Source organism: Melospiza georgiana, chromosome 14 (genome assembly GCF_028018845.1).
Source record: "Melospiza georgiana isolate bMelGeo1 chromosome 14, bMelGeo1.pri, whole genome shotgun sequence".
Taxonomy (NCBI): Eukaryota; Metazoa; Chordata; class Aves; order Passeriformes; family Passerellidae; genus Melospiza; species Melospiza georgiana.
In genome coordinates, this window is record NC_080443.1 from 13,378,199 (window position 1) to 13,401,613 (window position 23,415).

General features: G+C 43.1%; 1 protein-coding gene across 1 annotated transcript; it reads right to left on the bottom strand.

Moving 5' to 3' along the window:
- Positions 1-601: 601 nt before the first annotated feature.
- Positions 602-19,569, bottom strand: BBS2 (Bardet-Biedl syndrome 2). Its single transcript, XM_058034360.1, has 17 exons — positions 19,415-19,569; positions 17,865-18,092; positions 17,362-17,487; positions 17,024-17,086; positions 14,474-14,551; positions 12,224-12,328; positions 11,296-11,382; positions 9,360-9,495; positions 7,340-7,479; positions 6,411-6,555; positions 5,648-5,819; positions 4,495-4,624; positions 3,764-3,895; positions 3,104-3,241; positions 2,533-2,645; positions 1,688-1,836; positions 602-1,027 (listed from the first exon to the last, which is right to left on the bottom strand). The coding sequence occupies exons 1-17, from the start codon at positions 19,529-19,531 to the stop codon at positions 921-923; spliced, it is 2,166 nt and encodes a 721-aa protein (XP_057890343.1). The 5' UTR covers positions 19,532-19,569; the 3' UTR covers positions 602-920.
- Between the last annotated feature and the right edge of the window lie 3,846 nt (positions 19,570-23,415).

The window sequence follows — 23,415 nt, forward strand, 5'->3', positions numbered from 1 at the left end:
GGCAAAGGTTCTAAAATACCTTTAGATCAGAGATAGAGCCTTACTGTAATATTTTAATCCAATTCTAAGAGATCACACAACTAAACAGGTCTGAGCCAGGAGCCAAGTCATTTTCCAATACCTTCTTTTGATCCCATTAAGCACTACCACCTCTTCATGATTATACACCAAGCTTGGGTGTGTAGTTTGTTTTTGTTGTTCCTGAAATGCATCCTTGCCCACCTCACTATCTGCAGTTTTTCCAGCAGTAGCACCAGAACCAGTAGCTAGAAGCAAAACCTTCTGCAATCCAGGTGTGGGGAGAGTGCTGGATGTGAGACAGACCACTTCCTACCTGCACAGATCATGGAACTGGATATCTGTCAAAGATCTGCTGGCTTAAGAGCCAGCAAGATGTTATCCTTTGGTGGTTTTCATGCACTGCTCTGCAGTTTACCTGGAGAGCCATGCGTCCCTGCATGAAACCCCGGGCTCTCCAGCACAGGGAGTTCAAGTGTAAATGAACCATGCAGCAGAAATCAGAGAAGTTGTTTGGGTTGGGTTTTTACAACACGTAAATTTAGCACTAAACATCTCCCCAACTAAATCAGAACAAAATCAGTCAAGCCAGTCTATGTTTTAATGGAAAAGACCAATGCCTTAACTACAAAATATATTTAAATACATAAATAAATTACTGTAATAAAAAATAACTGTTTGAACTTCTGTCTTACATAAATACCACATCTGCACTTAAACTCTGATGCTCTCTTCATGGAGTTTTGGTCTCTGTAATATTTCTCACCTGACAACTTAACTACAGCAATATCATTGTAATTACTTCACCCTACAGTGGAGTAGGGGTCTGAATTAACTGCTTGTCACCCATTATCTGTTCAGTGCATGGAATCACTGCCTCTGCACAGCTGCTGCTCCTCTCCCTAAGAAGAAGCTGTTCCCACACGCATTATCCTGAACAGTGTGTTGAAGTTGCTGCTTCTTATTGCATCCCGACAAGCACTGATCACTTGTGTCTTAGGTTTGCCAACTGCAAGGAGGAAAAAAAAGGAAAAGAAAGGGAAAAAACTTCAGTTATAGAGTAAGAAACTGGTAAAAATACTTATTTGATCCAGGCTGAAAATTTTGGGCTTTCTTTCAAATGCTTTTTTAACACATGATGAATCACCACCTTTTTTCTAGTACATAAATAAAATCCTTTCTTTAAAGAAGAATCCCCTGTAGGTCTGTTTTACGAGAGTTTGTTGGAAGGGAAATGTTATAAACATACAAAAAAGTACCTCCCTCCCCAAAGACCTACAGGATTAATAATGCAAATAAAGCAGTCCTGCTTAAGTTAGTAGTTGCTTTTTTTTAAAGCAGAATTATAAACTAAGAACTGAAGTAATTCTAAAAACATTTTTAAAGTAGTATGTTCAACAAAACTATCAATTTCTGCCTCATTCAGAAATGTGGAAATTATTTCAAACTGTTCTTTACAGAACTGTGATCCCAGAATATATGGGACCCTCACAGTTGATTGTCACACATAACTGGCTATGACTAAAGAATGAAAGATTACTTCTAGTAACTGAGTTTCAGGCCAAAAAGCTTGAAGTCACTTAACTAACCCAGGTGACCTCTGGGACATATCTTATGTGCCTCTCTGGGGGTCTGAGACTCCCCACTGCCTTCAAAAACACAGACTTACCACGTAACTGCCCAGCCCTTTGGATTGCCTGGTTCACAGCTTTCAGATTATTCAACAGCTCTGTGTGATTGTTGCAACGAATTTTGTACTGATTTATTAAATCTCTGTTCAGGTCATACAGCTCGCTGTAGCGTGTCTTCATGTTTTTCCTGGGGAACAATCAGTCCAGTTATTTGCCTCTCTGAGGACAAGAAAGTCATTCCTGGTTTGTCAATATAAAGGTGTAGCAATACATGGTTGTGTTGGCTACCACAGCCACCTGCATGTCTGCCAGCTACAACAGACTTGTCTAGACATGTTGGTTATACTCATTATTTTACTAAAAAAGCCTGAACAGCCTATTTTTGCAGTTACTTTATCCACAAGGCAAAGTGGAGGCACCACTTTCCCCAGTGAAAGTACCACTGCCCTGCAGTAACTTGGGCCTCTTTACTGCTGCTCTTCAAAGTAAAGCTCGAAATTAGCAGAAAACAGCAAATCACTGTGAAAACTCGACACCAAAACTTTCTTTCTTGGTGTTTTCAAAATTTCACACACCACAGATAGCTTTTCCTGCTTTCTTCCCTTAATATATCTTTTCTAACATATCTCACCATTTTGAAGTAGATTCAAGCTACTATACACTAAGCCCCTACCCTTGCCCTCTTGCCTTCCCCTGACTGATTTCCTACCTAAAGAACATGACATGGTTCAAGGAGAGACCATCAAAGGTACAATTCTACATCAAAAATTGTAACTAGGCAATCTTGTATCACACCAATGTTTTCCTGTGCCCTTTTCTTCCTGAGAAACAAAGACTGGCCATTCTAAACCCCAAACACACAAACCAGGAAGCAACTGCTCACATGTCTCCCAGGAGCCGGGCATCCTCTGCCTGAACCAGCATGCTGCGGATGAGGTTGGAGTGCTCAGCCATGTCAGCAGTGAGCCTCTCGTTCACTGCATGATGCTCATCCACCTGTCCAGGGCAAACAACTCATGAGAAAGGGTCCTTGGCACCCTGGGCACACAGGGTTCAGGCTAAACCTCAGCCCAGTGCAATAGGAAGTAACATCCCAACCTAACCAAACAGCATCCCTGACATTGTCCTCTTTCCCCTCACTTCCCACTGCTGGAGCAGCACCTTGGCCCCCAGAAAGGGTGAACAGACTGAGATACACATCTCACATGCTGACCCAAACCCAGAGCTCAATCTCCCAGCTAACATATTTACTTTATCCTAAACAACCAACTGATGGGTCCAAGGGCCTGTTCTACAGAACAAAAACAGACAGAAGGTTGAGTGTCCCACAGAATACACAGCAAGCCATTGTGGGCTGATTTCCACAACAAAGATAAAATCGTTTAGAGATTCTCTCATTAAAAAACCCAGCAACTGCTTATCTGCATACTCAGAAATGTCCAAAGCCTCCTCACCTTCACCAATACTTTCCGCAGCTCCTCAAAGTAGGCAGGAAAATCTGCTTCCACCTGCAAATCCTCAATGGCCAGGAAAGAGGCCATTGACTGGATAATGTCACCAGCTAGATCAATATCATCTGTGTTGATAGAAATCTGTCAGAAAGGAAAGAAAGCACTTTAGCACTCTTCCATGCCAGAACATCTGAAACTGCCCAGCAGTATTGCCTAACAACAGTTACCCACAATCAAAGCAGGTCCTTTTATCAAGAGGGCATGGGCAAGATCTACAGCTTCCAGTAGACAAGAACACACTGATTTCAAAGGGGCTTTTATTCAGGTTTGGGATAGAGAGGCATCTGTGCACACAGGACCAGTTACAGGCAGAAGTTACAGGCAGCCTTTGTTCCTCACATTATAGCTCCCTGAAACCATTCCGTCAGGAAATAATTTGTCTCCTTCCTACAGATCTGCAGGCTAAGCAGTTTACTTCACTAACAGGCCCTGGAATTTTACCCACTGACAGTAAACAGACACAGAAGTTTCCAAAAGCATGAGTACTTCCTCTGCCTGTTTAGTCATCCTTCACTTTTACTGCCTCCTCCCGGCAGTATGGGTATTCTGGTTTTACTGGAATATCACTGAAGGGCTGCTCCCCTTGTCCAGGGAGGTACTCACCTCTCCACCAGGCTTGATCTTGATGCAGAGCTGACCTGCATTACGAAGGGAAGTGAAGCAAACCTGGAAGGGAGCACTCTGGAATTCTGCATCCTCTGGCAGCAAGAAGCTCTGATTCAGCCACATAACGATCTTGCAAAAATAAAATTAAGAGCATCAGCCATCCCTTGTGTGTAAAGCCTGGGGACCACACAATGTCCCTGCAAATAATGTGCGCCAGAACACTCTGTTCAGGGTACCACAGAAATCTCATTTACTAAATTTCATCCCATAACCCCATGTCATGAACTTCTTAGAATGAGGACAACTGAATCTTGCACCAAAGCTGAATATTCCGAAAATTATCAAATCCAACAATCAGAGACTGCTATGAAACTGAGCCACTACCTGAGCACTGTACTGCCTTTTTCCTCTTCTCCACTCATTTGCAAAATTCAACACTCACTACAGGTCTCCTGCTATCAGCAGGCACACAGCAAACAAGATAGTATCTGAAACACCCTCTGATCTCAGGCCTTTAGTTCCTGCAGGAATTCCTGATACTTGGAGTACCTCAACTGAGTCATCTTTTAAAGACAGAAAAAAGCAGGGTTGACTTGAAAAACACAGACTCTGAAGGCCAGGAGTGCAGTTCACTGCATAATTTTTCCTTTGCTATTGGGAATCTCAAGCTGATTGCAAACCCTCCATCTATGCAAGACTTGAAACCAGGAAGAAGAGCACAAACTCACCCTTTGTGGCCTCTCATTCATGGTACAGTTAACATAGCTCAGGGGCTCTGTGGCCGAGTCTGGGCTGCTCAGGGCATACATGGAGAAGCGGGGAAGCTGTCTTGTCAACTCAAACACGTGGAACTGTGTGCTGGAAGCAACCCAACACAAAAACTGAGAATTAATAATATAGCAGAGATTCACCTATTGCAATGGTTCCTGGTTCTTTTTTAGCTGGGGACTAACACCCACAGTTTTCAGGTACATAATCAGCAGCTTACTGCTTCCCCAGAAGAAACACTGCAACTTGGAAATTCCGTGCTTATCACGAGGTTGTATGATTTCTCTCCACTGCTGTCATTTTCAATAATCCTTCCACTGAAAGATACTCTCTAGGCTAATACATTTACTATTTTACTATATGATTGGGTATTTTCTTTACAAGGTCAGTGAAGTCCTATTAAAAGCAATAATAAAGGCAAAGAGAGAAAACAGAAAGGGAATTCAGTCCCATACAGTTTTTCTACAGTGGGTGGCTAGCTCTCAAAATATGCCTCCCTATTCAGGGAAAGAATGCAGCCTCCTCAGGCACCAACAGCTCTGGCAGATGTGAGCAGGAAGAAAGCTGTTTTCAAGGGTATATGAAGAGATGTTTCATTTTCCATGGAGAGATTTCTATGGGAGACTGGAAAAATGTTGTATTGAAATCAAGCATGTGTTCCTTTCTATTTGCCCTGAAGCCAAATGGGTTCAGGGTTACTTTATAGCTTGAGAAACAAAGCTGTGTCCCCAGGCTTGCTCAAGTACTTCATCCAGAGCAGCCATGATCCAGGGCTCAGCCCCATAGGGATGACAGGACAGAGTCTCTGCATCTGTTGATTCCCTCAGTAAGACATCTCCTGGAAAAATGGGAATTCCTTCTCTAAAAGCAGAACCAGAACACAACAGATCACAGTGATTCCAGAGCATTTAGACTTTGTCTGGAAAAGAACTCAGCACCACAGGTGCATCAATGCTTTTAAGAAAGCATCCCAGCTCTCCTTTCACTAAGACAGAGAAATAGGGCACCGAGGAATTAACGGTGCACTTCCCATGGGACAAGCATGAAAACACATTATTGCTGTTTCCTGGTGCCACAGTTTGGAGACCAGCAGAGATCACACCATAAACTCACCTGTTTCGGTACCCCACAAAGGCTTTGATGTGCAAATCCACAGGAACATCTTTGGGTGGAGTAAGGGGAACACGAACACAGCCTGAGAGGTTCTGGGCACTGGGGTGGACCACGTGGCTCTCTCCTTCAAATATGCCCTCAGCAAAGATCAGCACAGCACGGATGATTGTGTCTTAGCAACAGGAACAAAAAGCAGTTCCCAAATTAAAAGCTGTCCTCTGGCAACAAACCACCACTGTTTTCAGAATTAAGCATGTTCAGCTCCTTACATCACTACTCTGAATTGTTAAAATATCCCAGGTGACCAGGACTATCAGGACCTGACTGCATCCTATGTATGCCTGGTGCAAGGTGAATTTACTGTGTTGGGGAAATTCCAGTTTTGCATGTAAAGCCAGCTGAGATCCAGCTGCATTCATGCAACACCCTCACTAATGCAGCTGTGGGTTGGTGTTTACAATCAATAAAAGAAGTGCTGCAGGGATCACCCTGCAGTTTTCATACAAGGCTGGTTTCATCCAAGTTAAATGTTAATTGCCTCAGAAAATAACACATAATAAGAAACAAATTCCATCAAACTCCTCTCCCCTAAGACCCATCCAAGGAACAAAGCTCGATTCAAAATTCTGTGAAAGGAAAGAAACCACAAAAGGGACATTACAGACAATAAAGAGGAGACATTCAAATCACCAGCTAAATATAACTAAAAATTTGCATTATTTTACATGAAGCTGAATATCAATGGTTGCAGGTTACCACTCACCATTTGTGGTGGAAATACAAAGCTCCACATGGGCAGACTGGCTGTCAGAGCCCAGATTAACTGAGAGGGCTGTCTGGAGTTGGGTGTTTGCTGGAATCAGACCTCTCTGCCCATCAGCTTCCTTCAACTGAGTGGTCAATTCAGCCTGTTACAAAACACATACCACCCATCAGTATCAGAATTTCAAGATTTTCATTCAAAAAACCTAGAAAACATATACACAAGTCATATAAACAAGTCAGTTATCTTTTCTTTCAGAGGAAGGTTGTATTACAGCAATTCTCAGGCACTTCCAACTAGCTATGAGTTGTGGCTGGATTAGGCATGGAGCTTTGGACACTTGGGCTACAATATGTTTGAGTGCTTCACTAGGGATGGACCTCAGCTCTGTATGCAAACCTTCACTCAAAAAACACTTCACATATGTCAGTTTTAAACACAATCTTACAGAATTCCAAGCTTCTGCCATGGTGGTCATTTGCTGTTCAAAGGTGAGTTTGCTCTTTCTTCAGACTATTTTTTGAAACGTTCACCATCAAGCCACAAGTGTGATTCCTACATGCTTGGCAGTGCTCCCTGATCCTCTCACACAATCCCCTCTGACTCCCAAGATGGTTTATGCACTGAAAACTACAACTTTCAGTCATAACCCGAAGCACAGGGCTGAAGGGAATCCAGTTCTAAGCACAACTGCTCTGGCAAGCGGAAGAAGCAAAGAAAGCATTATTAAAATACAAAAAGCAAGTCCTGAACTTGCACAGGGAGCAAGCCAAATGCAGAGGCAGGAGCCCCCAGCAGACAATCTCACTGCATCCTGACAAGCTACAGCTCTGACTTGTCTGGACTGCCCCACAACAGCTTCCCAGATTACTCTGGATTTATCCCAACACCAAGGTGTGGTTTGGCCCTACACATTATATAAGCAGTACCTTTGCATTTTCCTCATAATTTTTCAATTCCAGCAGAAGATTTTGTTTCTTTTGACTAAGTTCTCGGATAAGATCCTGCTCAGCACTTGTATCCATTAGGTTCCCTTTCATTTCCTCCCCTCCTGGCAGATAGCCTCGGACTGTACAAAAACAAAACATAGTCCATTTCAGCAAAGACTTCAACAACCTGCCCAGAACTTCAGTTTCTCTTACATGCCTCCCTTGTACCACCTCTGCAGTTCTGGTCTTCAGCTAGTACTATTCAGCTGAAAACCTGAGCACTGATTTAGACCCACAGTCTCTCACTTTCTTGGTGACTGAGGCAAGAGAATCGCATATTTAAAAAAAAAAAAAAAAAAAGGTGAATTTTTCCAACCTGTCTTTAAGCTGTACTCACCTGACCAGACAAGTGCAGCACCCAGTCCTTTTGCAAGAGGATTCCCACTGCAATCATTCTTTAAGGTGCTTAGGCAAGTTTACAATTATGCAAAATTAATAAAATGTCTACCTGGATTTCTAGAGCTGGTCAGAGGAGCTGTTGCTGTCTGGAAGTGGCTGTAAGTCACTGTTAATCAGCCAGTAAACAAGATTTACCCACATTAGCTTTTCCCCAAATCAAGGGATACTTCACTTCAAGGGGTCAGACTTGTTTCCCAGTAGCTCAGTGGAGCACAGAGTTATGGAAATACCTCTAACTGTCAGTGGAGACAGAGGACCTGAACAGGGGATGAGACAACTTTCATTTTGCTCTAAGGCTGAGCACCTTGACTGCAGTTCTGACAATGAAAGCCAGGGACAAAAATCTTCTACCTGGGAAGAATATGCTGCCTGACTGCAAATGACTGCTGCCCTCTAAAAAGTTGCATGGAACTTGAAATCATTCAGCTTGCACACTGCCCTCCAATGAAAAGACACACTTTATTATTTCTGAGTGAATCATTCACTTAAAATGAGAGCAAGACAAAAACCACTGCAACACAGGAGAACACCTCATGTGAAAGGATGCTGGTCCCAAACAGAACTCTAATAACACTCTCTATATAATCCCAGCCACACTAATTACTAAGGCCTGAAGGGATCCCATCATGCAAGGCTTGTCTACAGTGGACACACCAGAAAAGGATGATCATGTTTATGATACCAACCTACACAACTCTGTAGGACAAGGCTCTCCAGAACTGCTTACAATGTTCCCCTTCCATAAGCTTGGGAAAAAGGTTTATAGGCTGAAGCCAAAATGCAGCAAATCCCCACAGCCTGTGATTAAGACAGTCAGCAAAACACACTGCTATTTAACAAGGACAGGCTTTTGTTTCAAATGGGTTGTGCCAGACCTGCTTGTCTCAGGCCACTGACGCCAAGGAGTCGGATAATCATACCAGTGTCTCTCCTGGAGCCCTCCCTGTAAATTCATACTGAGCTTATTTAAATCATCTGTGATCATATTTATTTCCACTCACAATAACAAGGTCTGACTTCTTAATGCATGGTGGCATAAATCCACCACTTCTCCAGTCTCAGGATAGCATTTTCCAGGAAACAAAACGCTGTTAACATCTAGAATTTCTAATATAAAAACTCTTCATCTGCAGAAGAAAACCAACACACACACACACTTAGTTCTATAAACATCTTTACCTACTGTAAAGCAGCCAAAGAATTAAAACACAGAAAAAAGATTTCCTATACATACATCTATTGTAATGTAGCCTGAAGAACCAGAGTCTGTACTGAATTATTATCATTATCTTTGCATTAGGATGGAGTTTCTTGCATTAGACAAATGAATTTTGATGGTTTCTTGGATCATAATGAAACACATGCTGATTCTCACAGAAAAGGCAATATTCAAAATCCTGTTTGCAGATAGCCTAACTCAAAATTCCCTTAACTGCACATAAAGCAAAGGGAATTTGGCACACAAAACATTGGAACCAAAACCATGTTTAGCTAATCTGAGAGGATGTGATGTGCCTGACATTGCTGTGTGCTACACTAATATCATTAACAATGCTTTTACCTTCACCATCAATTGAGCAGCAGATCAGCTGGGTGCTCCCATCCATTCTGTAATCCCCCTCCACCAGCCCTGCAATTGAGGAAGCAAAGTTGTCCTTAAAGATGACCTCCCCAGTCCGGTCACTGCGTGCATCAACCTGGAAAAACAAAAAGTTCCAAGCCTCAGCATGAAGAGAAAAGCCAACTCCAAAACACATGTCATGAGCTGTTAGCTGAGAGCCAGCTCTGCTCACAGAACTGCAGGGGAAGCTGCAGCTCTGCTCATCTAAACACCACACAGGAAAAAAGTGCTATCAAGAAATGATGTCTAGGCAGACTCTAGAAGGAGCTACAAGGAACTTCTCTTCAGAGATGCTTCCCTAAGTTACAAAACTAAAAAAGGAAGGAAATTAAAGGAACGGCAAATCTGCACTGGAAAGGTTATGCACATATGATGCAGCAATGATGGGACTAAACCAGAAATAACTTTAATGCAGTATTTACAACCTCTCCTCTCAGCTGCAGCCCTTGTGTGGTGAATTATTTTTATACACAAATACCACAACCTTCAATTATCTTTCATTCGATAAGAAGGGTGAGGTGGGCTCAGTTCCATGCACTGTGTAATTTCCAAGGCACAGGTCACAGCATTACTCTTTCTAGGAGTTATGGACTGCTTCAGACCAACAAATTGGGTAGGGACTACCAGTGGAAAAGAACAGGAGCAAAGCAAGGAGAGGTTCTCTCTCACTGTGGAGCTCAGTAAAGAAAGATGCAGGGCATGCATTTATGGAGCAAAGAGGAAATACCCTGGTTTATTCATGCATCTCTATATATAGTTTTTAAGAACATCCCCTGTGTATCCCCAGCTGGGCAGTAATAAGCAGTTACCCTGTATTGATTGGTCACTCAATCTGCTGGTGTGTACGTGCAGAATGAGTTCTTTGTGACATACAGTTTTCATTCTCCTGCCTAACGGTGTAAAAACAATTTATACAGGTGGCTAGAGTTTTTCACAGTAGTAGATTTCTTTCTCAGGGAAAGCAGGTTGTTTTCTCCAGTCCTAGAGTCTTTCTCAGGGAAAACAGGTTGTTTTCTCCAGTCTTAGAGTTCTTTCTCAAGGAATACAAGTTGTTTTTTACTGTTGCAGGACTCTGCTCTCATGAAGAGCTGTCAGCTTTCTCACGGATTCTGTCAGCTGGAGTCAGGATTCAGTTTGTAAGGCCTCTGGTCTGCTGTTTCACCACCACAGCTCTCTCTTTGACAATGTTACACATCTAATCCAATGTAAGTTACAACACATCGGGGCTCCAGACTGCCAGCTTGATATGAAGTTATTAAAGTGCCGCAGGCTAATGAGAGTAATAAGAGGTGTGAAGAAAAAAGCACAACTTTACAGAAAAACCTGGCAAGCTGCATCCAGCAGAGATGTGGCAGTTAAAACAGTCATTTCTGGCAAAGGGGAATACCAAGGAACAGGCTTAAAAGACTAAAACTGAGCTGTATAGAATGCCTCTACATAAAATGAAATAATGCCTGATTAATCCTGCCACAGTCAAGACAGACGCTGCTCTCCTGTTACATAACTGCTTTGTCTTCCCTGTGGTTTGGGAACATTCAGATCACACTGCAGAGGATTATTCACGTGTCCCCAAGACACACCTGAACAGAGACACTCAAGAACTCCAGGATGTGGCATATGATCTCTGCTGCCATGGAGACAACTTGCCACACCTTTGCAATTGACTCTGAGCTAAGCAGGGGAAGCAGCTTTTCTCTGATCTTGCATTTGGCACAAGACTCTGAAGCCAAACTAGGTTTATTGCAATAGATCTGCAGTGCTCAGGTTTCTAAGTCTTTTTTATTTTTCAGTTGTTGTTCATCAGATAACTTAACAGCCTTGTTCAAACACAGCCCCCATATCTACAGCTCCTCATTTTCCCCCTGTATAAACTCACCTTCCCATTAGACCAGCCAGTGATCAACTCACACACTCCATCAGAGTTCAGGTCAAATGCATGTATGCTCATTGCTTGGTTTTTTGACTGAGGCAGAAAAGAAAGAACAAATTAAGATTGGATATGTTCTCTAAACTTCCCATGCTTGCCACTTGCAAAACACTGGACTGTGAGACTACAGAGAGTACAGAAAGGAGTACAACTATGCCTCTTAACAGGACATCACTAAGGTCACAGATACATGTGACATCTTGGCCCTTGCACTACTAATATAGTACACTGCTTTTAAAGCACTTGATAGTTCCTTTAAATACATTTCCATCCAAGCAGATGATTAGAACTCACAAAGTGTAAAAAACCAAATCTTCTAGGAAAAAAAGTATCAGGGCCTCAACAGGGTCATAAAATTAGACTACTGAGGACAACCATGAGCCTCTTCCTGCCACCTCTCAAGAAATCTTATTACTATTAAATACACTGTTCTGTGCTATATTAAGAATATCAAAATGAGCCTCAGGAAAGGATCTTGTCAAACTGATTTGCTAGAGCAGGAAGTTGCTATTGATGAGAAAAATTAACCTTGAACATAGACAATGAAAGATTTCAGCTTCTGAAAAAGTTTATTGATTCAACCAGAGGACTTTCTAACACAAACTCAAATGTCTCTTGCTAAGCTGAAGAATCCCTATTGTCTGGTTATATCTCTGTTGTTTAAACCACCACCAACAGCCCAAAAGCACTTCAGGAACTGACCTGGTATTTTATACGAACCTATAAAAACAGGTAGATGTTGTAAGAACAAAATTACATTAAGTTCTCTGTTCAGCAAAGTTCACCTATGGGTAACATCAGAATGACCTGGAATTAGATCCCAAGCCTCCAGGCAGCCTTCAAGCCTCCAGTGATGACACTGCAGCCATGGACTAACCTTAATCCTCCAGTAGCGCGCGGCCTTGTTGTAGACGCCGACGGTGCCGTTGGCAAGAGCGTAGCCAAAGCGACTGCCATACATGGGGCTGAGGGCAGTGATGGTCTGCAGGGAAAGGAGGGAGAGAGAGGACACAGGAGTGACAACTTGTGCAACTTCAACTAACAGGGAACAGGCTATACATCTGCCATATGAGTCCTACATTACTTAAGTGGTAAGTAAGTCTGTGGCAGGAAGTATTAAATACTGAAGTAACAACTTTTAATAATCAGTCTGAAATCACTGAAGGCCTTGTAGGATTTCCTCACACAAGCTCTATTTCCAGTATTAGGACACACTTCAGCAAGGATTGCAGAACTGCCCTCAAACTGTGTACTTTGACCAACTATTTCCTACCACAGACAGCAAAACAACTGCTCATAGGATTCCTGTGGTCATCAGTGCTAACACACTAACATTGAGAAACTACACACAATATCCCTTAAGCTTAAGGAGCTGATGATGCCAAAGGTTCAACTTGCCTGGGTTAGTAAAGCCCTGGAGATATTTACTGGTAGAAAATCTTTGCCCAGTAGTGGTAAGATAAAAATTAAAAACTGCCACATTTGAACTTCTTTGGAACACAACTGGAACACCAGGCTAGGTGTCCTACCTGAATAAGCTCCAGAGAAAGACCTGAGAGTCATAACTTGGCCTGCTTCTCACTCCTTTGAAAACCCATTTCTTACTAAGCTAGGGTTTTCAGGGCTTGGAAATGCAGGTTTTTCCACACACTGACTTTAATTTCCGGAGGAACAATTGCAATCATCTGTCTGGTCTTCTGTACAACATAGCACAGGAGACTTCCTTCAATTAAATTCTTCCCCAACATTTTATCTAAACTCATCTGACTGTGCCCCTTGGATGTTTTACCACAAAACTTTGTTTCCTAACCCTTTATCCTTTCCTCTCACAATCTTCTGCTGAGTCTTTCCTAAATATCAACCTAAATTACAAGCACCCAGTAAGGACAGAAGACCACAGCAACAGTCAGAAACTCAAAGGTAACAATAAACCCAAACTTATTGTCCATTTGTAAGAATCACAACAGTCTACAGCTTCAGCTTCACCAGAGTCAGTGATTAAACATAGAAAATGAAAACTACCCAAGACTTCCAAACCAAATATAATGTACAACGACACTGTTCCCTGAATTTACCTTCCTAAAAAGAAAGGTTTAGGTTCTACTGTGTCCTTTTATGTAAGAACAGTAGAATCATAACAGGTCTCCTATGACTGCAGGTGTGAACTTCAAACAATTCTACTGAAGACCTGGAAATAAAGCACACTTGAGAGTGACAGACCTTTAGCATCCCTTTAACTAGAAATATCCAATGACCAGACTAGCCACTGCACAGAGAGCAAGATATATCACAGGCCCAGTTCTAATTGCAATGATAGCAACAACCTCCTTTTCTGGAACAGTGCCTGGCTTTGTCTTTTATAGCTCTTCATAAGTGGTTTATTAGCTAAGCCTTTTAGTCCCATCTTGGGCAGCAGGGAGGCCACAGATCTTAAAGGACAAAGGTCTGTGACCTCACTCTACCTTGGGTCCAGAAGGGCTGTGAGAGGACTGAGAACACTTCTAAATGCAGTGATTTTACTCCCTTCCTAGAAACCAAAATCAGTGGGCATCTTCTCTGAGTTAAGCTAAACAGCAACTCCTACAGCTACTCCTATCCCTCTAAACATATCTGCCCCTACACCTTGCTTCAGTCACCACAGCTCTTTTTATACAGCCAGTGTGTAACTCCAATTATAACATAATCTTCCAGTTTTGCCTGGGCATTCCCCTTCTACCCTGCCATGCACTGTCTGGATGTACACACAGGGACAAGTTACATCATCTAGACTGCATCAAAAACATTTGAGGGAAACTGCAGAAGACATCCTTTTACTCAGAGGACACTAAGAGCTTCAATCACAATCCAGCAACCTTAATCACCCTTGCACAGGCTCCTGACTGTCAGCCAAGAATAGTCACTTTTCTCAGTGGGGTGACAGATTTATAAATAAACAAAGCAAAAGCCCCCTGCATAATGAAAGACATTATTAAACTCAAACTTTCACAGTTCTAGCAGAGTAGATACTGTGCAAATAGTTAAGTAATTACTTAACTACACAATAAATCTGAACCAGAAAAGCTTTAAAGTACACAACACTTTCAGCTCTGTCAGCAACTATAATAAACATTAGCCAGAAATAATTTACCTCTGTCTCTGACATTTCTGCCACAATCTCATCCTCCTTAAATACGCGGATGTCAAAATCTTCAGAGCCAACAAGAAGCTGAAAAAAAAAATAGTGCTCCTTAAAAATAATTATTTGAGCTAAGGAAGCAAGCACCAGGTCCCAGAGGACAAATTAATACTTCAAGTGCAGCAATTAAGAGGTTTTAACAGATCCATGACACATTGCAAGTGTTGCACTGAAGATCCCTCATTTAAAAAAAAAAACGACCAAACAAACACACACAAAAAAACCCCAAGACAAACAAACAAACCAACCCAATGAATCCAAGTATCAACATCTCTGCTTCTCCAGCCTAAGTGGTGGCTGCCACTATTGCCAAGTAGAAGTAAAATCAGCTTTGTCTTGATGTAAATGATTATACCAATAAGCATTGAATTGGATCTTCTGCATCCTCACTCCTTAATATTTCCTACATTTTACTTCTTTTCCTGTTTCCTAGTTTACCAGGAGAGGAGCCCAGTGGAAAAGTTTGTACTGAAGATGATGACAATTGTCAGGTTCTCTTTTGCAAACTGAGAAACCAAGAAACAGATCTGCTCAGTGCCTTGTCCACAGAGTCATCCATCAAATCAATGAAAAACAGAATTACAAATCAAAGTCTAAAACCTGGTAGTACTTTTCCCCACTGAAACCCATGAGCCTTTCATCTTTACTTGGCACAAGAGATACAAATCCATAACAAAGTTGGATTTTTAAAAATATTAAAGGCTTTTTTTCTTCCCAAGTAAAGATGCTTCAGATAATGTCAACCAAAATCATACCAAGCTAAGTCTACTGCATCTATTGAAATTATTTGCAACAATTAACCTATTTAAGAAGCACAGATTTCTTGATAAAGCTGCAACCACCAGCAAAAGGCAACCAGACAAAAGCACACAATCCTGAAACAATTACTGGTGATGCTGTGTTTTCCAGAGGTGCCTAGCTTTTTTTGTTAGTTTGATTCACCCCATCCACTTCAGTGACTTCCATTCCACTGGACAGAAATTTGAAAGAGCAAGTCTAAGTTCTGCTCCACAAGTCATCTGCCAGATGGCAGAAAGTAGCCTTCATCAATCCAAAAATCCTAAGAAAGGCAGTGACAAGTTAGTTCTGTTAGCTACTAAAAGTATATTCATGCAGCTGTTAAAATCAGTTAATTTTAAAAGTAAACTTGTTTTTACTGGGGCAGAAAGAACAGAAATGAAGCTAAGGCAGTCATTTACCAGGTAAGACACAAAGTGATAATTTAGGAAGCTGCTTCTTGCATTTTCTCAGAACTTCAGTTTTAAACCAGAGGCAGTTTCACAAAAGCCACAAATAAAAGTAAATAAATAAGAAAAACCTTTTAAAATCACCTAGATAATTAAGATCAAAAAGAACCTTGAAAACATCTCAGTAAATGCACATTGGGGTAACTGGCCCAACAAGTTAGTCAGATATTGTAGCCAGCTCTACTCAGCCCAAAGTAGCACCAACTGCCGAGAATAAACTTCTATAAAGCAGAAAAATATAGCAAAACCCACTTAAAAGCACAAGTGCAAACCATTTGCAATTAGTGTCATAGATCAGTTTCCTGGTTTCTGAATCCCTAGACACTGTCTCCAGTTTCTATAAACACCTCTCAGCACATTAAAAAAAATACAAAGGGAAGCTGTGCAGAAATTGATTTGAAAACTTGGAACCGTTTCACTTCCTAAAGATCCCAATCAAGCTGTATCAGTTTAGTGCTTATAAAAAACACATGAAAACTGTCAAGGCCTTTACCCATCACTATTACATAGTTCAATTGGATATTCCAAATGAGGACTTTTCAGGAACTAAACAAAGAAGCTCAAGTAATTATGTTTAAGTCTTAAGACAAATGACTAAAGTAAGTATTTTTAGCATAATGATTTAACTTCATATTGATTTGCATCTGGTGTATACTAGGAAGCTATTACTCTTCTTAAAGATTCATATTCAGAAGCACAGTTGTTCACTTGGGATGAAGAAACATTTCCAAAAGAGAATGCCATACAAATTCCCAATTTCACCAATCTCTTTGAGCCTGCACGATCAGAATGGCAGCTGTTTCCTGCTGTTTGTCTCACATCATTATCAGCAAGATGTGTGTTACAAGTTACTGTCATTTTAAATCAGCAAAGCAAAGAGTATTCCATTTCCCCACATCCCTGTAAGGAAACAGAAGGGCTGGACATGAAGACAGATTTCTCAATTTTACCAAGTGAAGCTTTTCAAAAGAACAGCTTTCTAAAAGTTCACTTTTATGTGTAAGTTTGCACACAACAAGCTTGTTTCCGTGAAATTTAACAAAGTTCATAAGCATATTCAAGAAATACCACTGAAATGAATGCCTTGCCAACTGATGATCACAGGCATTTCATTGTATTGCTCCTAGCATAAAGAAAAATGAGAAAATTTAACTGCTGATGTGAGTCAGTTGTATTTTATAATCTAAGTTTTTTTATTATCATTTCACTACAAGACTACAAGAACAGCAGAATTTGTGTGTGAATGGTTACAAACCTCAGTTTTTCCATCATCATCAAAGTCACACAGTGCTAATGAACGAACATTGTCCCCAGTAACCTGCAGAGAGAAGGACAGCACTCAGTGATGACCACAGCTGTCAGAAACTGAATTATTTTTATTATCTCAAGTGGAAAAGAACAATTGACACAATCAGTGTTCAAGTAACATCTGAGTGCACTGAATGCATGGCCAAAATACAGTTTAAGGCCTGAGATAAATTAAGAACAATCAACAACTAAATTAATAGTTATCATATTAAAAGAAAATCAAGATGATTTAGTGCCATTGAAAGAATCTTCTAATAACATCAAAACTATTATGCATGGCCTTACTGTCCAAAAACGATCATTTCCTTCATAATCAAAGCCCTGTAGGGCACAGTTTCCACCAATAATAGCAAGTGGAGGTGAAATATCTCCCAGCTTCCCAAGAACTATTGCATTGGCTCCATCTGAAACCTGCAGAGAAGCATTAAAGGAAAAAGAAACAGCAGATAAGAATACATCAGACCACACAAATGAAGAAGAGAGCTTCCAACATTATCACTGTCAGTTTAGCTGAGCTTTGAATGCCTTTTTTTTTTTTTTAGTTGGTCTTGCTAGGTGATGGGACATATGAATGCAATGTATATCTGTATGTGTAAATTTTCATATATTAATTTTGAAATACTGCAGATATTCTAGAGACAAAACAGTCTGAATATAGCAGTAGGAATAATGCATAGCACAGACACATAATTAGTTAACAAAGTAATGTAAAAACTGTAATCTTTACAATTCAAAGAAACAGAAAATTATGGAGATGCTAAAAGAAGCAAACATTTAAATCAACTTGCCTCTCTGTAAAACAAATCTGAGTTGTTGTACACGTCGTAAGCCAATAAATTAGTCTGTGTTCCAACCAGAAGACAATCATAACCCAGCTGAGGGTTCAGCACCCCTGAAGTCAGACAAGTGATCCCTTGATTAATGTTGAGAAGAGAAATGTCTGCATCTTGGTTACTTTGCACCATTCTGTTTGTGTTTATTCTCTGTCCTCGGGCATGAGGATTGTGAATAAACACCTGTAGAAACAAAGATATAAATATTAATACAACAATATATCTGTTTGTATACAAACAGTAAAAACTATTGTTTGGATAACAACTATGATTGGGAAAAAGGCATTCACTCAACCTAAATGAAGACTGGCGGTTTTACTGACAATATTATTTCTCACAGTTATTCATTAAATTATACTAGAAAAAAGGAAATGGCAGGAAAAACAGAGCTCTGGCCAGTGAAGTTGCAACATCATTGTTTTGTTTGTTTCTGAAAATGACAACTGACAAGTCTTTGGAGTAAGGCAAAAATAGGAAACCAAAGGGAGCAACAACAAACTAAACAAATTGCCTCCAGTTGGTAGCAGTATTTGCAAAACATCCCAAACATTTAAGACATTTTACCTGGTACATATATGTAACCTCCATCTGTAGGTGAACAAGGTTAATTTTAAAAAGATGAATGATAAACATGGTTTTACTTTCACTGACCAATGCTCAGTCACTGCAATTGCCTGGAGCCAAGTCAGAGGCTCAACAGTTTGCTTTCTGGCTGTGCAGTCTGTCCCTCAGATAAGCCCTTGTTGTATGCTGTTCCTAAAGGTGCCAAAATCAAATTAATAATGATGGGAAACATCACAGATGAACCCTCTTTGTATTTACAACCTAAGTGCCTCTGTGGGTTTATGCTTCAACCTATGCTTTATTAGTCAGGTTGTACTTAATCCTGTTTTGTTTATGTTTCTAACTAGAACAGAGCACACAGGATGCTCTCTGTTCCCGTCAGGCTGTTTGTGCATCACCCACAGAAACCTCAGCCCCGTTATCAGCACAGAGCTTGGCTTGTAACAGTGCCAAGGCTCACTGCTCTGAGAACTGCAGGATAAAACCCAAGGCTTCAAAAAATCCTGATAGAGAATCTAAGTTTCCGTGGCAACTTGGGTTTGTAAACTGGTTCAGGTTGGAAGAAGCCACAGAAGTCAGCCAGTCCAACGTCCTGCTCCAACAGGGTCCCCCCAGAGCGTGTTACTCCAGACTGTGTCTAGACAGCTTTTGAATTTCCCCAGGGCTGGAAACTCCGCAGCCTCTCTGGGCACCTCTGCTACTGCTCAATCTCGTCACCTGCTATTAATGTCTGCAAGCTCCCTGCCGCAGCAGAGCGAGGCTTCGAGCACCGCGTCCCCGGGCCCCGCCGCGGGTCTGCGCAGCGCGAGGGGAACGAGCCCCAGCCCCTGGCTCGGCTCAGCCCTGCCCGGGGAGCTGGCGGGGTTAGCGCGGCTTCCGCCGGGGCTGCTCGGCCGGGCCGGGCCGCGCCGCAGCCGCCGAGGCTGCTCCTGCCCCGTTACCTTGCCCGCTTGCGTGGCGGCCGCCAGGCAGGGGTGCGTCCCGTCGTACCGGCCCAGCGCCACCATGCGGGGCAGGATCTTGTGCTTGAGCTTCAGCGTGAACACGGGCACCAACATGATGGGCGAGGGGCCGCGGGGCGGGGCGGGGCACGCCGGGGAAAGCCGGGCCGGGCACGCCGGGGGAAGCCGGGCCGGGCTGGGCCGGGCCGCGGGGCCGCCGCCGGACGCGGATCCGCCGGCACCGGCACGGCACGCGCGCACGCGCAGGCGCCGCGTCAGCGGGAGGGGCGCGGCCCGAGGGGCGGCCGCGGGGGGGCGCTGTGGGGCCGGGACGGGGCAGGGGGCGGCTGAGCTGAGGGGAGAGCTCGGGGAGACCGCGGGCAATGGGGGAGAGAGATTGGGGGCAATGGGACCGGGGAGCAGGACAGAAGGACCAGGGAGCAGGGCAGAGGGATTGGGGTGCAGGGCAGTGGGACCGGGGGCTGTGGGGGAGATGGGGTAGGACTGCGGGGCAGCTGCAAGGGTCAGGGACTAGAGGAGGTTCGGGGCGCTCACAGAGATACGGGGAGGTGCAGGGTGCAACTGGGGATATCAGAGTTCATCTGGGAGAGCTGGGGAGTGGGATTAGGGGGCCAGAAGGGCAAATGCAGAGGTCAGAATTGCTGAGGGGCAGTTTGGGATGCCGGGGCAGGTAGGGGAGGTGGTTGTGTGGAACTAGGGGAGGTATTTCTACAGCTCAGGAGAACTGGGGGAGAAACTGGAGGTCCTGGGGACGACCATGGACAGGAGGATAGAGGCAATTGCCCCTCTGGGCAGCCGCAGTGGCCTCCAAGACCCCCATTGCCATCTCAGTCCCAGCTTCTCTGCAGGGTCAGCACCCAGCTGCGGCCAGAGAAGGGCTGTCCCTTCTCTGTCCCCAGTGCCCTTGCTTCACCCTTTGATGCCTACTGGCTGCCACACGCACCCGTACTCACACCTTGCCAGGAGTATCTCCAACTGAGAGATCTCCAAGGCAGTAAAACCCAACCCAGAGTTAAAATGTCCCATGAGGTCAAAAGCACAGCCTCAGAACATCATTACTGCTGCTTTGTGGGATTGTGCACTGGATCCTATAGAATCCAGCCATTGGGGCGCTGGGAGGAGGATGGAGATGAGAGAAAAAGAGGACAAATCCTCACACAGCCACAGTGTAAACACTGATGCTGGTCCTCATCCTGGAGTGGATTTTGGTATACAGACCCTCATGGATCTCCCTGCAGTGCCCACTCCCTGCCTGGATACCCACTCCCTGGCTGGATAGGGAAACTCTGGGTCAAGGTCATGAGGTTAGAAATTCTTAAATTATTTTAGGTTTAAGCAATATTTTAACATGATAACCTCATGGGTGCTGTAAATAGACGGTGCTCTCTGACAGTGCCTGAATCCATCAGCTGCACTGGGCCATTATCACCTCCATCCCAGCAAGAAGCTGGTTTGGAAGAGGATGCACTGGAAAAGCTCTTCCTTCCCTGCAAAGGCCACTGGTTTGAGGCACAGATCCATTTATTTCTAGGAGAGCTGGCAGGCACATCCCAGTTGGCATTTCCTTGTGCATTGGCCAAGCTCTGGCCGGCAGCAGCGTCCCTGCCCTGCATGCCAAGGAGGGCTCTAAAAAGCAGCACTCAAGCAGGGATCCTGCCATGCTGAATGTGACGACCTCCTTTTCCTCTTCTTTAGATTGTTTTTACCAAGGCTCTCTGGCACCTCTATCAATGTGCCATTATACTGGTGGAGAGGGAGGCAGCCATCACGTGCAGCATTTCAAGGAGGGTGTTTTTCCCCTCTGTGGCTCTGTTTGGGGTGAGCGTGGGTGTCAGTGCCAGCCGTGCAGTGGGTCCCCCCTCCCTCCTGCTGGTTTGGGTACCAGAGCACAAAGGCAAAGCGCTGGCGTGAACTCAGGCACGCAATGGGGTGTTGCTCTAGGCCAGCAAACACTGCTGTCCTCTCAGGGAAAATCGCAGAATTCTAGAATAGTTTGGCTTGGAAAGGGCATTAAAGATCATCCAGTTCCAACCCCCATGCCATGGCAGGGACAAAATCCCCAACTCCTCTCCCAGCAATGCTGAGCATTGCCAGGCTCTTCAAACCCAACCAAGCAAAATGGGGGGGAAACTGAGCTTACAGACCTTTTTAAGCTGGTAAAATTGTAAATAGATGGAAATTTCAACTTCTTGCTAAATATGTATGATTTGAGCTGTAAATATTATTTTGAATCACTAATTATGGTACGGGGTTTGGCACGTCTGCAACACAATTAAATTACAGCTGCCACTTTGAATCAGCTGGCTCTGAAACTCTTAATATTGAAATCGTGGCTTTTAACACTCATTTCCCTTCGTTTGAAAGCCCATCATCTATAGAATTAAATTAAATGTATTTATAAATAAAATAATAAAATATTATAAAATTTATTTACATCCAACGGTACAGCATTCAGTCCTGAGTCCTGAGCAGTGCTCAGGACAGGGGTCCTTCCCTTTTGCAACCTTTATAAGGGGGGAAATCTCATAAAATATTCACTAAGTCTCTGGGTTTCACTGCTGCACAGACAGGGCCTGCTTTGCAGCCAGGATTAGTGTAACTGCAGTTGAGGGATTATTCAGCTTCTTCACTAGAACACGGGTCTTAAAATCCAGCAAGAAATCATCACCATCCTCCTTCCTGGCTACTCTGCACAGGCTTGGCAAGACAATGCTCTGTGACCAGTGTTTGCTCTGTTCTAGCTCCTACTTACTATAATTGATATACTATAATCATTCAATATCATACTGTTTAAGCCACTATGATTTCATATAATACATATTATATAATAAAATATAATAAATTAAATATAGATATGGTTATATATGTAGATATAAATACAGATATAGATTATATTATCAAACACCCTTGGCACAGGCTGCTGGCTTTCTAGGCAGGTTGCATGGAGAAGCTGGATCTGACAGCACAACAGGTATGAAGGCTGTCACACACCCAGAAGATGATTCTTTAAAAAGACTTCAAATGTAACCAAAAATTCACTATGCTTTTATCTGCCTGGCAGAGGAACACTGAGGAGAGCTCAGATATTGAGTTTGGGAAAATGCTGGCAAAAATAACCATCCCCATCCTTCAAGGAGGGGGATAATGGCTGGAGGGAGTGGGGAGGGATGAGCAATTGCATCTGCACACTTAAATACTCCTTAAAATGAAGAATGAGCCTGATTGCAGGGGCTTTTCTCTTTTGCCATCCCAGATTTGCTGCCCCAGCTGGAGCAGCATTTCTGCCCTCCATCCCATGCCCATTCCTGGGATGGGAGACACTTCTGGAAGGGGATGTAAAGAGCAGTTGTGCCAGATCCTGCCTCTACAGCTACACTGCTCTCGGGGGAGGCAGGATCTGGCACAGCAGCTGCATGAATCATTCCCAAGATAGACAACAAGGATCTCTGGATCTCAAGAGCAGGGTTTAAAGACATCAAGGAAAATATCACATCCTTTTATTTCACACCTTTATACTGAGGGGGACGATGTTTTCTTTGCAAGCTCAGGCAAGTGTGTACTTGACATCCCAAGGAATTACTCATCCCCTCTACTCTTGGCTTCTAATTAGCAACTAAAGGGGAATATAATAATTAAATATGCCCAAGGTAACGATACTTGGAAACTCCGGGTCACGTTTCAGCCAGGGGAGGCGGCAAGTAGTTGGAGCAGGTGAGTTTGAAGTCTGTGGGAACCTGAAAGACACAAAAGGGAAGGAAAGATGTAAGGAGAAAAAAAAAAAAAAAACCAAAGAAAAAAAAGAAAATCCAAACTGTACACTGGGAAAGCATTAGATTGGTGAATTAAAATGATGCTTAGAGTTAAGGTGATGCTTAAAGCCTGTCATGCAGTTGCCAGCAGTGTTGGGCAAAGTGGGGGACACCTGGCAAACCCCTTCCCCAGAAGAGCATGCAGGGATGCTGGGCAGCCCCTGACCCACT

What these genes read in the sequence shown, in the direction of transcription:
- BBS2 (XM_058034360.1), bottom strand. Translation starts at nt 19,531, where the DNA reads ATGTTGGTGCCCGTGTTCACGCTGAAGCTCAAGCACAAGATCCTGCCC. An exon ending in CTGGCTGGTCTAATGGGAAG is followed by an intron (nt 9,496 to 11,295) that starts GTGAGTTTATAC and finishes TTGTTTTTCCAG; the next exon opens with GTTGATGCACGCAGTGACCG. An exon ending in TTGTATTTCCACCACAAATG is followed by an intron (nt 5,820 to 6,410) that starts GTGAGTGGTAAC and finishes CCTGTTGCTAAG; the next exon opens with ACACAATCATCCGTGCTGTG.